The sequence below is a fragment of the Balaenoptera physalus genome (assembly GCF_965194825.1).
Source record: "Balaenoptera physalus genome assembly, chromosome: 2".
NCBI classification, from domain to species: Eukaryota; Metazoa; Chordata; class Mammalia; order Artiodactyla; family Balaenopteridae; genus Balaenoptera; species Balaenoptera physalus.
The window spans coordinates 31,398,089-31,412,266 of NC_138883.1; the positions used below are offsets into that span (position 1 = coordinate 31,398,089).

At 37.1% G+C, this 14,178-nt stretch overlaps 1 protein-coding gene across 7 annotated transcripts in view; it reads right to left on the reverse strand.

Moving 5' to 3' along the window:
* PCNX1 (pecanex 1) overlaps positions 1–14,178 on the reverse strand; it is a 499,400-nt gene that overhangs the window by 428,247 nt on the left and 56,975 nt on the right. For all 7 annotated transcript variants that reach the window (XR_014261020.1, XR_014261021.1, XR_014261022.1 and 4 more), the window contains exons 5-6: positions 13,279–13,368; positions 4,706–6,412 (exon numbers count right to left, since the gene is read on the reverse strand). Coding sequence is in view for 4 of the 7 variants with exons in the window: in XM_082451496.1 (XP_082307622.1) it covers positions 4,706–6,412; positions 13,279–13,368 (1,797 nt within the window). In the remaining 3 variants the exon portion in view is untranslated. The remainder of the gene's footprint in view (positions 1–4,705; positions 6,413–13,278; positions 13,369–14,178) is intronic.

The window sequence follows — 14,178 nt, forward strand, 5'->3', positions numbered from 1 at the left end:
AAATGGTCTGATAGACCCTCTCTCCTGGAAAACTGCACTCAGAAAACAGTTTTGAATATATTTTCAGGAGATTCACATAATAAGGGATCATTAGTAAAGAATATATATTTGAAGTGACACATTTGAAAAGGAAAACTTCCTTACAAATGGCATCAGTGTCTTCGTTTTCATAATAAATCTAAAAAGCACTTGACACATGGAAGCTTGTTAGAGTCTGATCATTAACTGTGAGACATGCTTAAACAGTTATTATTACTGTTTCACAATTGAGGAAATTGAGACACAGGTTTAACGGCTTGCCAGACTATCTAGTTAGTAATTAGAGGTGGTATTAAAATGTAACTGTTTGATTCCTTATACAGAACTTTACTGCTGCTAGAAAGAATGGGCTGGTTTTGGGAATTTGATACACAAACCCTTATTTGCCTCATCAATAAAATACCTCTTTTCTTGACACTGCTTTAAGAGAAGATAATTTTTTCAAGTAACTGAAGCATCCAAACCTGTTTACTACATCTAATGAGCATTCTTCTATGTGGTTTTATATGTCTAAGCTTTCTTCTCAGTATAGACTAAATATAATACAATCTTTCCTTAGTCACATACATTTATTAGTGCGTTATACTGTAATACAGCATTAAGTTATGATACTATGATGTCCTTGAACAAATTAAGATAGTTTGCCCTGCATTTAATGACTCCCTACCATTGTGTTTTTGGCACTGGTGTGTATGGTTATTCCAGCTTCCGTAGAATTAGCAGTGCGTTTCTTCTGCTGTCATTATTTTTATCCTCTACAAGCACCCCTCCCTTTCTACTAATTTTCTTCTTCTCACTTACTATGTTGACTGGGAAATCAGAAAATTAAGTTTCTTAGAATTTAGAGTGCCTCTATTCAGTAAAATAAAACAGCTTTAATCCACATATTCTTGTCTGTTCAGTGGTCTTTGTCTTTTTTTTTCAATGATATTTGGGATCAAATTTATATGTATGGTACAAACCCTCATAAACTGTTTATCAAGAAGATTTGGCTTTTCTTTAAATAAAGTGATATTCCCTTAAAAAAAGACTATCTTTGGTTCCCAACACAAAAATATTATAATAGGATCCTATTTCATGCTTATAAAATAGTGACCCAAGTATTACATTTAAAATAATTTTCTCAAACAGAAAAACAGAGGTTGAGAAATTCAGAAAAAAATACAAAGAATAACAGAATGAATATAAACCTTCCTATTCTGGTTGCTCTTTATAGTCTGTTGAATCAGGCAGTATATAAGTTTAAGTTACCCAAAAGAAAACAGGATAATTTTCTATCATATATAACTTGTCTGTACTTTTTATTCCTAAAATACTAGTCATAAGTTATTAAAGATATGCTTTATAATTATAAAAGAAAACTTAAATGCAAAAACAAGAGATCATCAATAGAAAATGTCTTAGCCTGAACATAAAACTTTTTTCCTGCCTAAGCAATCACAGAACATTATTGATGAAATCCAATTTTAACCAAAGTACTAGATTAATGGTGAGACATCCTATGAAAACAATCATTTGCTATGTGACTGAGTATCAAAAGAAAAGTTATATGACATATTGCTGCCAAGGTAAGATTAAAATCCATATTACTAGACTAGATGTTAATAAAAATATTTTTCTTTTTGGTATTATGTAAGAAATTAGGAATTCAGGTTATTTATTTTTACTATTATTGAGTTTCACAATGGCACAATGAGAGTATCTTTAATGTATTTCTATATCTAATCATTTTCTTCAACTTTAAGGACAGGATACCTATGAGTAGCGTAACAGACTGGCCTGTGAAATAGAAACATCAGCACTATTAAGCTGTTACTATGTGCCAGGCACTGTTGTAAGCATTTTACATCTATTAACTCCTTTAGTCCTCATAAAAACCCTATAGGATGGGCGAAGCTGGGGCGAAGTGAGAGTAGCATCGACATACATACACTACCGAATGTAAAACAGATAGCTAGTGGGAAGCAGCAGCACAGCACAGGGAGATTGGCTCGGTGCTTTGTGACCACCTAGAGGAGTGGGATAGGGAGGGTGGGAGGGAAGCTCAAGAGGGAGGGGACATGGGGACACGTGTATGCATGTGGCTGATTCGCTTTGTTGTGCAACAGAAACTAACATGGTATCGTGAAGCAATCATACTCCAATAAAGATCTATTAAAAACAAAAAACAAAAAACAAACCCCTATGGGATAGACACTGTTATCATCTCCATTTTAAGATGAGGAAGCCAAGGCTTATGAAGGTAAGCAGCTTTCCCAGAGTCACGACTACAATGAGCCCATATACTAACAAGGACGTATGACTCCACGTCACTGTATTAGGTACCTGCTATTTTAGAATATTTAATTTTAGTACTTTAAAGTACACTTCCTTAGTTCCATCCTTCCACAGGACCAACACCCATTCAGCTTAAAGATAAGACAAAAAGAAATCGTCGGAGAGTTCATTAACACATCCAAATTCATTAGGATAAAATCTACTTATGGTTTATGTATAGCCATGTGAATGGTCAAGCAGTATCCTCTGTTGTGCTGACACATTTCAGGAGTAGAGTATGTAAAGCAGAATAGATAGCCAAGAAAAATTTCTCCTAATTATCAAAGAGAAGTAACAATCTAATAAATTTTACAAAGTATTTGGGAGTCTATATAATTTTTAAATAATGAAAACCAAAATATATCCTCTCCCACTACCATCAATCATCCAAAAAGCCCAAACAAGACCCGAATAAAATGTCATGAAAGCCAACTAAATGTAAATCCAATACGTTTAAGCAGTTTAGTTTTGCTCTTATTTTTATTCTAAACACACTGAAGCTCAAATAAAAATAGCCCCGACAATGCCTTCCTTTGGCAAAAAATGTTTTTTAAAAGCCCATAGATGATTACATTTATTCCACTAAAGTGCGTGGAAATTTTTAGTTCATTATTTGTTTCTTATTAACAGTCGATGATTTGGTTTTTTAAAAAAAAAATAAGAACACAAACAAATGAAAAGCTGGAATCTGGAAAAATGAGGGCTCATCTTAGTCAAAGATCAGCACTGAGAAGCAAATAAGACCTCCATATAACTTTTCTTAAAAAACAGAACACCCCACATCCTTATGAAAAGGAAATGGCATTTTAAATACAAAAACATAAGATTTACTACAGCTCTTACACATATTTTAGTATTTACATTTCAACAATATTTAGAACAGCAATATTTTTCTATCATTGCATATTCACTCTTAAAATTTATTTTAATGACTTTAATAAAAATTAAGCTATAATTTAAAACCCAATGGTTTCTTGCATATTGTGAACATATCTGATATGATTTGTGTGAGAAATCACTAAAAGCATTTCAGACCTTTTATAAAAAACAGAATGATACCCACATCAAAGACTTGAGGGAATTTAATTACTATACTGTCACCAAATGATTACAACTTCAGATATAATTAGTTCTCAATATTCAGGTCTGACAGACTAGTTTCTTCCTCAGGTACTAAAGATCATTTTTCTACATTCCCATTAGAAATTAATCTCTGTTAGAAACTATACCAAAAGAAGAGAATGTTTACCACTTTATGGACTTTTAAAACACTGTGGGTGAAATTAGAATTCTTTGAGAGGAAAAGCTTGTTCCTTGTTTCAGAATGTTTGTGCAAACAAAAAACTCAGCTTAACCTTTCCTAAAAGACTGAACATTACTACACCAACAGACTATAAACTTTAAAGCTAAAGATATAAGCTTTATTAAAGGATATGAGGCGGAGGATAAAAAAGCCACGTGCTAGCTAGCAACACAGGACTTCATTCTTCTGATTCTAGTCAAGAATGAGATTCCATAATAACCAAACAGAGTAAGCAAACTATTCTGGGCAGAAAGAAATACCAAGAAACAACTCTGAAATAAACAAAATGGCCAATACACACTGACAATATAAAATCACCTATCAAATTTTGCACAATTCCTCATAAACCTGAAATAAATAAGCTATTACTTTAATCAAAACACCATCACTGTTATCATAGGGAGCACTATTTATCCACTAATGGACAATAAATGTCAATATAAACTATAAACGCTGATTAATAAATTTAATGTGAAGTTACAGAAAAAAAATAAAATGTTTTTAATGCCTAAAACTTGAGTAAGCAAGAAATAAAACCAAAGAGACAGACAAAAAAAAGAGCCACAAGTTTTCAAAGTACATAGTCAGAGCTAAAGTAATATTTGGACAAATCTTATATAACAGGTTGAGTGACCTAATTCTGAAAGTTCAGTAGCACACATTGTATAAGAGAGAACTAAAAATGGTTTGGCGCCCTAATAAAATTCTACATTTTGTTGTTGCTATGGCTGTACGAAGGAGGAAGGGGACCAATTTTTTGTTACTCCTGGTAAAACATTAACAGGTGGCAAATGGCTTAGAAAAGGTGAATGCCATCAAGAACAAACTGACATACTCAAATAATACAACAAAAAAACATTTTCTTGGTGTTCACACCAAAACCTTTTCTAAGATAACCATCTCCCTCTTCATGGAAAGAAAGTTTATTTTAACAACATAGTGGAAGAGGGGCTATTAACACGAAATACACTCTAAATTGGTACTCCAATCGATAGCACCAAAAATTGCAGTGACTCCTGGGTAAATCTCTTCCTGCAATTCACTTACCTCCACTGACTGCGTCTTGCTCTTCACCTTCAGGAAATGCAACCTGGCTTGGCAAGCTATTCCTAGATCGAGTGACTGTCTCTAACTGGGAGGCCCGTCCCAATAAAGATAGCTCATCTAGCACCTCTCCCTCTTTGGCCTCGAGATCTGATTTTGAAGTGGTTAAGGGTTCTATGCTTTCGGGTGCCATCAGCCTGGTGGAGTCATTCAAACACGCTACTGTGCCGCTGTCCAGGCTCAACACTCGGGCCCGAGTCTTGGCACTATTTGTGCTGGAAGTCCGCCGTGCTGTCCGCTTCTTGCCAGTTCCTTCAGGGCCCAGATGGGCTTTGTGTGCGTGCTCAGAGTCGGTGCCCCTCTCCTTAGGGGCGTGTTTGGTCTTTAGGGCGCTGTATCTGCCCTCGGGAGACTGACATGAATGAGAAGTGGTGCTAGAAGAGCTGTCACTGCCGAACTGGTGGGCAGACTGAACACTTGACGCTCTGCTCAAGTCACTTTGGTCACTGGAGTCCTCATCGTGACAGAATATAGCACTATGCGGCTTGGTAGCAGAAATACCTCGAAAGGACACGTAGTCCCTGTGCCGACTTGAATCAAAACTGCTAGCCCGTTTTTTCCCTGTCCGTCTCCTGCCTGACTTATGAGCAGAGGCTGTCCGGTGGATTAAGCTAGAGGATTTAGGTCGTACATCCCCTTCCTTTTGCTTTCCACCAACATCTTTACCAACTTTTGAATCCACTGAAACAGCTGACTTATCGCTCTCCTCCTCTTTGTTTTCAGCAGTTTTCCCAAGTGGTGTGTCCCCCTGTGAAGTAAATTCATTCGCATGGGGGTTTTTATTGGCTTCCTCAGATGCCGAGGTGCTGAGACCTTTCCGATTGTGCATATCATCAGCGCTATTAGAATCCTTGGGTTCTTGAACCCCACTATTCGTACTCACTTCCAAGGCAGTTTTCTCACTGCTAGTCCTTTTGTCACTGGCACAGCTACTCTTGTCCTCCGGCTCAGCGCAGCACTCTTTCTTCTGAGCGCTGTTCTTTCCCACTTGGGGAGACCCCTCGTGCTCTGACAAGATGCTCTCTATGTGCGTGGAGCTGGTCTGCTCGCTTTTGTAGCTGCTGGCGGTGCTGTGAGTGTCCCGGTCCGTACCACTGCAGTAGCTCTCTGTCGAGCCACTACTGCGCGTGCTCAGACTCCGCAAGCTGTCCATGCTTTTGTCTGCTTTCAAGGGTTTGCTCTTCCCACTTTTGGTAGGTGGCTGAGAATTACTGTTTTTCAGCTCACCAACAAGCTGAAATTGCCCAGATAAACAAGAATTTTCCACCAAGGATTCTTTGGATCCCGAATGAGGCTTGGAAGATTCTAACTCACTAACAGGATCTAACCCACGTCTTTGCTGATACAGAGGGAAGTCATTCAGTGAAGTGTCTGGAAAAGCCACAGCAGAGCTAGAAGTCCGTGGTACACCTCGCGGCCGGTGATCTTTCCTGTAAGAGTGTGAATGTAAGGGGACAAGAGATGCTACTTCTGTGTCACAGGCACTGGACAGAGACTGCTCGATGTGGTGGTGGTGGCTGTGACTTGGCAGGCTCACTTTGTCACTGAAGTCTCTCGGTAAGTCCTGTCCACATGAGGATAAGGACGGCTGAATGGAGATGAAGGAATCATTGGAGACCAGACGGAAGAGCTTCCGATCAGTTGCCAAATCTGTTTCAAACATATATTTGGAAATGTTAACACAAGTCTACGATCTGTTTTTCTACTGTTTAACAATGGAAAGAATTCACAGTGCACCATAAAAGTATAAACAATTTCTCAAGTAACTTACTGAATAACAGTTGGCCAGTCATTCCAAAGGGCTGGTTTTATTTCACAGCTGTACAAAGAAAGCATTCTACTAACGGAATGAACTCAACTTCCAAATCTTCAACTGGCTTCAGAAAAAGTTCTATAGATTATTAACAATAAAATAAGAAGTAACGAAGGATTATACTTAAAATGAACCTGGATTTCTGTGCGAGTTCTGTCCCTAACCTACTAACTGGGTAACCTTGGGTTACCTTTCTAAGCCTCTGTTTCCTCATCTGTAAAATGTGATATCAATCTCACTTAGTACCATGGAATAACTGAGTTAATAACATAACGTTGCTTAGCACAATGTATGGGTAGCTATCATTATTCTACCTTGCAAAATTAAAAATCTTTAAAAAAAACTAATATAATTGCTTTACAAATCCACAAAAACCTAGAGTAATCAGAAACAAACAAAAAAAATCAAAAGGCTGACCAATGCACAGACAAGATATGATATAATGATATAAGATATGTTACTGTTCACAGTGGTTGAAAAAAATTAAAACAATAATTACACAGCAAAATACTACATTTTATTTTTCACCACAGATGCAACAATTACAAAATGCTTCATGAAAAAAATACATATCCCTGGGCTTCCCTGGTGGCACAGTGGTTAAGAATCTGCCTGCCAATGCAGGGGACATGGGTTCAAGCCCTGGTCTGGGAAGATCCCACATGCCGCGGAGCAACTGGGCCCGTGAGCCACAATTACTGAGCCTGCGCGTCTGGAGCCTGTGCTCCGCAACAAGAGAGGCCACGATAGTGAGAGGCCCGCGCACCGCGATGAAGAGTGGCCCCCGCTTGCCGCAACTAGAGAAAGCCCTCGCACAGAAACGAAGACCCACCACAGCCATAAAATAAATAAATAAATTTTAAAAAAAATACATATCCCCTCCTATATCCGTAAGACTATTCCTTTAATTCTCCATTTAGGGCAGTGATTAGTGACTTGAGTTATCATATATACTATATATATAAATATAGATATAGATATAAATATAAATAAACCCATCTACCCACCTACCTACATAGTAATTTATCTTGAAATATAGCTTGAAAACCGAACTGCACAATAGCTGATTTTTTATATACCTTTTGACAGATAAGGATGGTTGAATCTGCTGTTAGTTCAATAAAATGAAATATTACTGTCTTATTTGTCATAACTAGATAGGAAAATACAATAACAGATTCTATAATAAGTTAGACTCTTCCCAGTAGTTACCTTAAATAATAAAAGCATACATTTTCCCCTAAGATTAATATAAAATAAAAATGAACTACTAGAAATATTTATGTACTTTAAAAAATCTAAATGTAGATTAGATCTAAGTAATTAAAAACTTAGAGGTACCCTCTAGAATGTACCATACAAATTGTGATCTATAAATGATGTATTGGCTTTATCTTATGTTTTAAAGTCTTCAAGATAAGTGAAACCAATGTTCTTTTCATTTGTCCAAAACTGTGCCACTGTACTTGGGTTCTTGTATTCTCTAAAAACCCAAATTTAAAAATTAGTACTGTATTTACTTTTCTGTAGTATTAATTTATAATGTTATTTCTAAAAACTCTCTATATCCCTAATAAGCAATTATGGGATGGTGTAAGAGTCACATTTCAAGGATATGAATTTCATAAAACAAAAACTTAACTAAGTAAGTAGTTGAAAATCACCAATTCTAAAATACAAAAGACTTTTTAAAAAATACTAATGATCAAAACCAACTCCTTTCCAAGACATTAATAAAGCAGAAATTTAAGTTTTTCATTTTAAAAGACGCAGCCAAACTTGCTTTAATACATGTGTTTTTTTCAGTGTTGCTAAATAAATATACCATAATAAGTTTGACTTTGTCAGGAAGAACTTTAGGTGGTTTTAGGAAACTTCCAAGTAAACATGTCTTCTTAGACATTTTTCTTACTGGTAGCAATACCATCAAAGACAGGCTCAAATTAACCCAGAGAGATACTATTTTTCATCTAATGAAACTTTTTTCCAGTGATAGCTACCAGTAGTGTTCAGGATAAGAAAAGCATCTCACATACTGCTCCTGGTGGTGCAAACTGGTGCAACCAACCTGCAAAGCAATTTAGCAATGTTGCCAAAAGCCCTCAAAAATATACTTACCCTTTGATCAGTAATCTACTTCTAGAAATTTTTACTAAAGGATAAAAATCAGATATGTGAATAAGGTTTTAGAAAAGGGTTATTCGTCTCAGGTTGTTATAAAACTCCTTAAAACACAAAACTATAAAAATGTCCAATAAAATTAGGTTGAATAAATTACACTGTCTAGTAATAACACCATGCAGGCACTACAAATGTTTTCAAAGATTATGTAATATGAGAAAATACTTAAAGTGAAAAAGATGGCACTATATAAAAAATATGACTCCAGTCTGTAAGAGTTAAAGAGAGTACTAAGGGTATATGTACATATGTTTGTAGGAATGTTAAAAGTAATATATCAAATTTAGCCATAAAAAGGAATAAAGTCCTGACACATGCTATAGCATGCAAAGTGAAAGAAGTCAGACACAAAAAGCCGCATATTACATAATTCCCTTTATATGAAATGTCCAAAACAGGCAAATGCATAGCGACAGAAAGTAGATTAGTGGTTGCCAGGGGCTGGTTGAAAGAGGAAATGAGGAGTATAATGGTTATGGGTTTCTTTATGGGGTGATGAAAACGTTCTGGAATTGGATAGTGGTCATGGGTACCCAAATCTGTGAATATACTAAAAACCACTGAATTGTATATTTAAAAGGGTGAATTTTATGATATGTGAACTATATCACAATAAAAAATAAGGAAAAAAGCGATACATGAAAAAATATTAACAGTTATCTCAGTGGCAGAAGTGTAAATTATCTTCTTCCTCATATTTAACTGTATTTTCTAGAATTAACATACTACTTTTATAAACAAAAATCATATCTTCCTCCTCTCTTCTAGATCATCCCCATCAATTATAAAAAACAAGCCGTTATTTCTCTTACATTCTTACAAAATCCAAATCTCCTCCTTTGTCCTCACTTCCCCTGCAAGCTATCACCTTGTATCTCTGATCTCCTTTACAAAACTTCACCAAAAAGTAGTCTATATTCACTGTTTTCAATTCATCTCCTCTGACACGTATTCTAGTCCCACCCCATTAAGAAGCTTATTAAGGTCACCAACAACCTCTACGCTAAGTCCAATGGTCAAGTCTCAGTCTCATATAACTTGGCCTGTCAGCAACATTTGACAAAGCTGATCACTGTACTCTCCTTGAAATGTGGGGATACACACCTCTACCTCACCAGTTGTTCCAATTCAGTCTCCTGGATTTATTAGACTGCACTGGCTCAGAGCTCAACAGCTGGAACTCTTCATTCTTCTATCTATACCTTCTCTTTTGTAGGTCTCATCCAATTTTCTGGCCCCATAATAACTGAAGTTTAGAAATACGTGTAACTAGTTTCTCCATCTCTTCTACCTAGCCCCGGTACTATACAGGGACGGACTAGAGTTCTGATCTTGGGTAGGGAAGACATGAGTGAGGCTGGGGAGGGAAACTGTAGATAACCCCTTTTTAGAAAACGTAGAGGACCCATCCCCATAACCTCAGTTTTCTCCCAATCATCCTGAATCATGTTGATAAAATGAGTGCCAACTAGTCAACTAACTGCTAAACTAACAGCTAATTAAAAGGTCACTGTCCTGTAAATCCAAACCAGCCAGAGAGCCAGAAGAGCCCCCGCTGATATTTAAGCCAGAATGAATGACAGCCACTAGGTGGTGCCTAACCGTAGCCAAGATCTACAGGGATTTGGCTCAGGGAGCCAGGCTGCCTCAGCTCCAGTCCAGCTAACCGTGGAGGCTTCCCCTGTTAGTTCATGAACTTCATGTTAACCCAACCCCACATTTGACATAACTTAATTTTTATTTTTGATATTTATACACTGAAAGCTCCTAAATTTAAAACCCCAACCCAGATTTCTTACCCGAAATCCAGGCCTATCTAATTATCTACCAATTACTGCTGCTTAGAAGTCTAACAGCAACTCATACTTGATATGCCCAAACTGAACTCCCTCTCTTGTCCTCCACCATGCTCTCCCCACTCCTAAATCTGCTCCTTCTCAGTCTTCCCCCTTCCAGTTAATGGAGACTCCATCCTCCCGATTATTTAACCCCAAAATCTTACAGTCATCTATGACTACTACTTCTCTCACACGGTATTTCCAAATCCATCCACAGATCTCTCATTAACATCTGCCACACACAGTCAGACCACTTCTCACTACCCTGATCTGTGCCCTGATTATTGCAATAATCTGCTAACTGAGCTCCCTGCAACAGCCTTTGCCCCTTTTAATATATTCTCAACACAGGAGCCAGAACAACTGTTAAAACGTAACACAGATGATGACACTTCTCTGCTCAAAACCCTACATAGCAGTTCATCATCTCCCTGGAAATTAAAAGCAAATCTTCAAAATGGCTTACAAGACTGTAATTTGGCCTCTCACTTACTCTGTACCAGCCCCACTATTTCTCAAACCTGACAGGCATGTTCCTGCTTTAGGACTTTAGCCTGTGCTGCTACCTCTGCACGGAGGCCTCCTTCCTCCCAAATATCCCAAGAGCTCGCTCCTTCACCTCCTTCAGGTCTTTGCGCTTAGCGAGGTTTTCCCTCAACCATTCTATTTAAACTTAACGATGGCCAGAGCCCCCAGCATGCTCTATCCTCTGTCTCTATTACTACATTTATATTTGATTTATAATAGTATGTTTCCGTACTAGTAGTATGGAAGCCACAAGGATAGAAATTTTTGTCTGTTCACCCATTATTTCTAGTACTTAGACTGGTACCAGGCACATATGAGTACTCAATAATAATTGCTAAATGTGAAATGCGTGTGAAAATGTTACATGATAAAAGCAAGTTATAAAACTATATAAAAGTAGTATAGCATAGTGATTAAAAGCAGGATTTAGAACTCGATTTGAACTACAGAACTGCCACTTTGCAAATGGGTGACTTTGGGCAAGTTTCTTATAACTTTGCTCTAAGCTATGCTACGCTCATCTATAAAGTGAAAATAATAACCGTATTAACTTCAAATGCTTGTCGTGAAGATTAACTGGGTGAATGGATATAAAGTGCTTAGAAAAAGACCTAAACCAGGGTTTGATAAACTAAGGCCTGTAGAGCCAAAGGGGCCCTCTGCCTCTTTGTAAGTAAAGTTTTAGTGTAACACAGACATTCCCACCCATTTATATGTTGTTTACGGCCTCTTTCACTGGACAGTGGCAGAGCTGAGTGGCTGCAAGCGAGACCACGTGGCCAACAAAGCTTTACAGAGGAAGTGTGCTGACCGCCCACAGGGCAACAGTATGCACTCGGTGACTGTCAAACACCATTATCTATGTCAATATGTATCTGCCAGGGTAGATTTATAGGAATATAATTCCCAACCTGCTTGCACAAGGTACTTTCCAGAGGAAAATAAAGAGACCTATGACCCGTAATGGTAGTGGCACCAGCCCCTCTAAGATCACTATCCAGTTTCTGAGACACTAATGATTACGTATTATAGAAGGGAATACTGTAATTCTCAAAGAGATTAATTCGCCTTTCCTTTTTATAAGAAAATAGCTTCCATACCATATAGTATGTTTAAAGGTATTTTTAAGGGGAGAGGGGTAGGTTGTGAGGGGTGGTCCACAGAAGCAAACAAACAGTGACGAGGTACTGTAATTCCAAAAAAGCAGCTACAGTGATAAACCTAGAATGCTAAGTACCAGGAACAAAATATACTTGCAAGAATTAAACCTGGGTAAAACACTAAATTAATGGGAAAATGTCACAATTCAGTGATCTATTTGTAACTTCATAAATAAGTTTCATAATTCAGTACAGGAAATTTATCACCTTGCCTGCCTACCAAACATCACCCATAAGCTAATAAAAACAACAGGCTGGAAACAGGGAGACAGGTTTCTAATCCAATTTTGGCTCACTGATTATATAACCTGGGATAATCTCCACTTGAAATGGGTATGACATATCCATCCTTTCATGTTTGAAAATTAAAAACCAAACTTGAAAATGTGGCAGTTCTTAAAAAAAAAAAAGGAACTCTATAAAAACCAAAATACTCATTTATAATGGAGTTGAATAAGGAGAAAAAAAAAAATACCACTTAAAACCAAAATTTCTATTAAAAATTAAAAATCTGCTACAGGAAGGCACCAAGCTGGAAGCAGACAGTTTCTCAGTAAGTCCAACAGCAAGTTATTTCTCTGTGAAAACACACTGTTGTTTCTGCAGTTGGGCAACATATGCAGCAGTTGGCATTTAGACGTCATACTGAATGGAAAGGAACAGTTTTACATACTAGGTTATCACTAAGCTAAGCAAGATGCTCTGACCAATTAAAGGAATAGCAGATTCTTATCTCCCATCTCACATTCATTCTGGGGCATATGCTCATAAAGTTTCCCTGTTTACTTGGCAGAACATGTGTAGCTGAATTCCAGAAAGCTGTAAGTACTTATAACACTGTGTTACTGTTATGCTAGCAAATCATTTTATTTTAATGTTTCTAAAAATACCATATTAAATTATTATAAGTTTCTGCCAAAATATGAGCAGCACATTCCACAAACTCACCCTGGTCACCATAATACATAAGGTCATCATCAAGTAAAATGTTCTTACCTTGTTCTTCACTTCCTTCCTTACAAAGACTAGAGCTCTGGCCCAGACTTAAACTGATATCATCAGAAGTCTTGGCGGTGTCTGTATCTCCTACAAAGTGAAGAGAGACCCATGAAGACATTATGAAGACATTATATGAAAAGTAAAGGCCGTACAGTGTGGCATAACAAGGAAGGACATGAGGGAGTACAGTAGACATTTATTAACTAAAGCAGTTTTTGTATCAAGGGTTACAATGATGGGAGAGGCATTAAACTAACAGGAAGTATCGTGGACTGTCAGATCACATAATTATTCTCATAGTGCTACAAACCAAATACGGAAAGCCTCATAATATTAGCTAATACAACTATTTCTTTCAAAAGAAGTTTTAAAAAGGAAATGCAAATCATGTAATAACAAGTTGAAACAATATAAAATCCCCTCCCAGGGAAATTAGAGAGTTATAAAATTATAGGGCAAAAATAATAATGAATTTATCTGAAATAGATGTATTGAATAAAAGGGATATATAAGATGTACAGGAAAAAACCTTTTTTTTAGTGTCTTATTCGTGCCCAATTTAAAGGTTTCACATTAAATTAGTTTTCTATGAACCTCATCAAAACCCATGAAAGTATTTTCCCTCAAGGCAAAGAAGTTTCTTAAAGATCAAAATTTATAATTCATATAATGTAATGAAAATGGTCAAATACTTTTATGAAATTTGGATGATGAAAGGGGACCACAATTTAAATCAATTAATCTTTAATATAAGATACATAATTTTGGGCTTCCCTGGTGATGCAGTGGTTAAGAATCTGCTTGCCAATGCAGGGGACACGGGTTCGAGCCCTGGTCCGGGAAGATCCCACATGCCGCGGAGCAACTAAACCCGTGCACCACAACTACTGAGCCTGC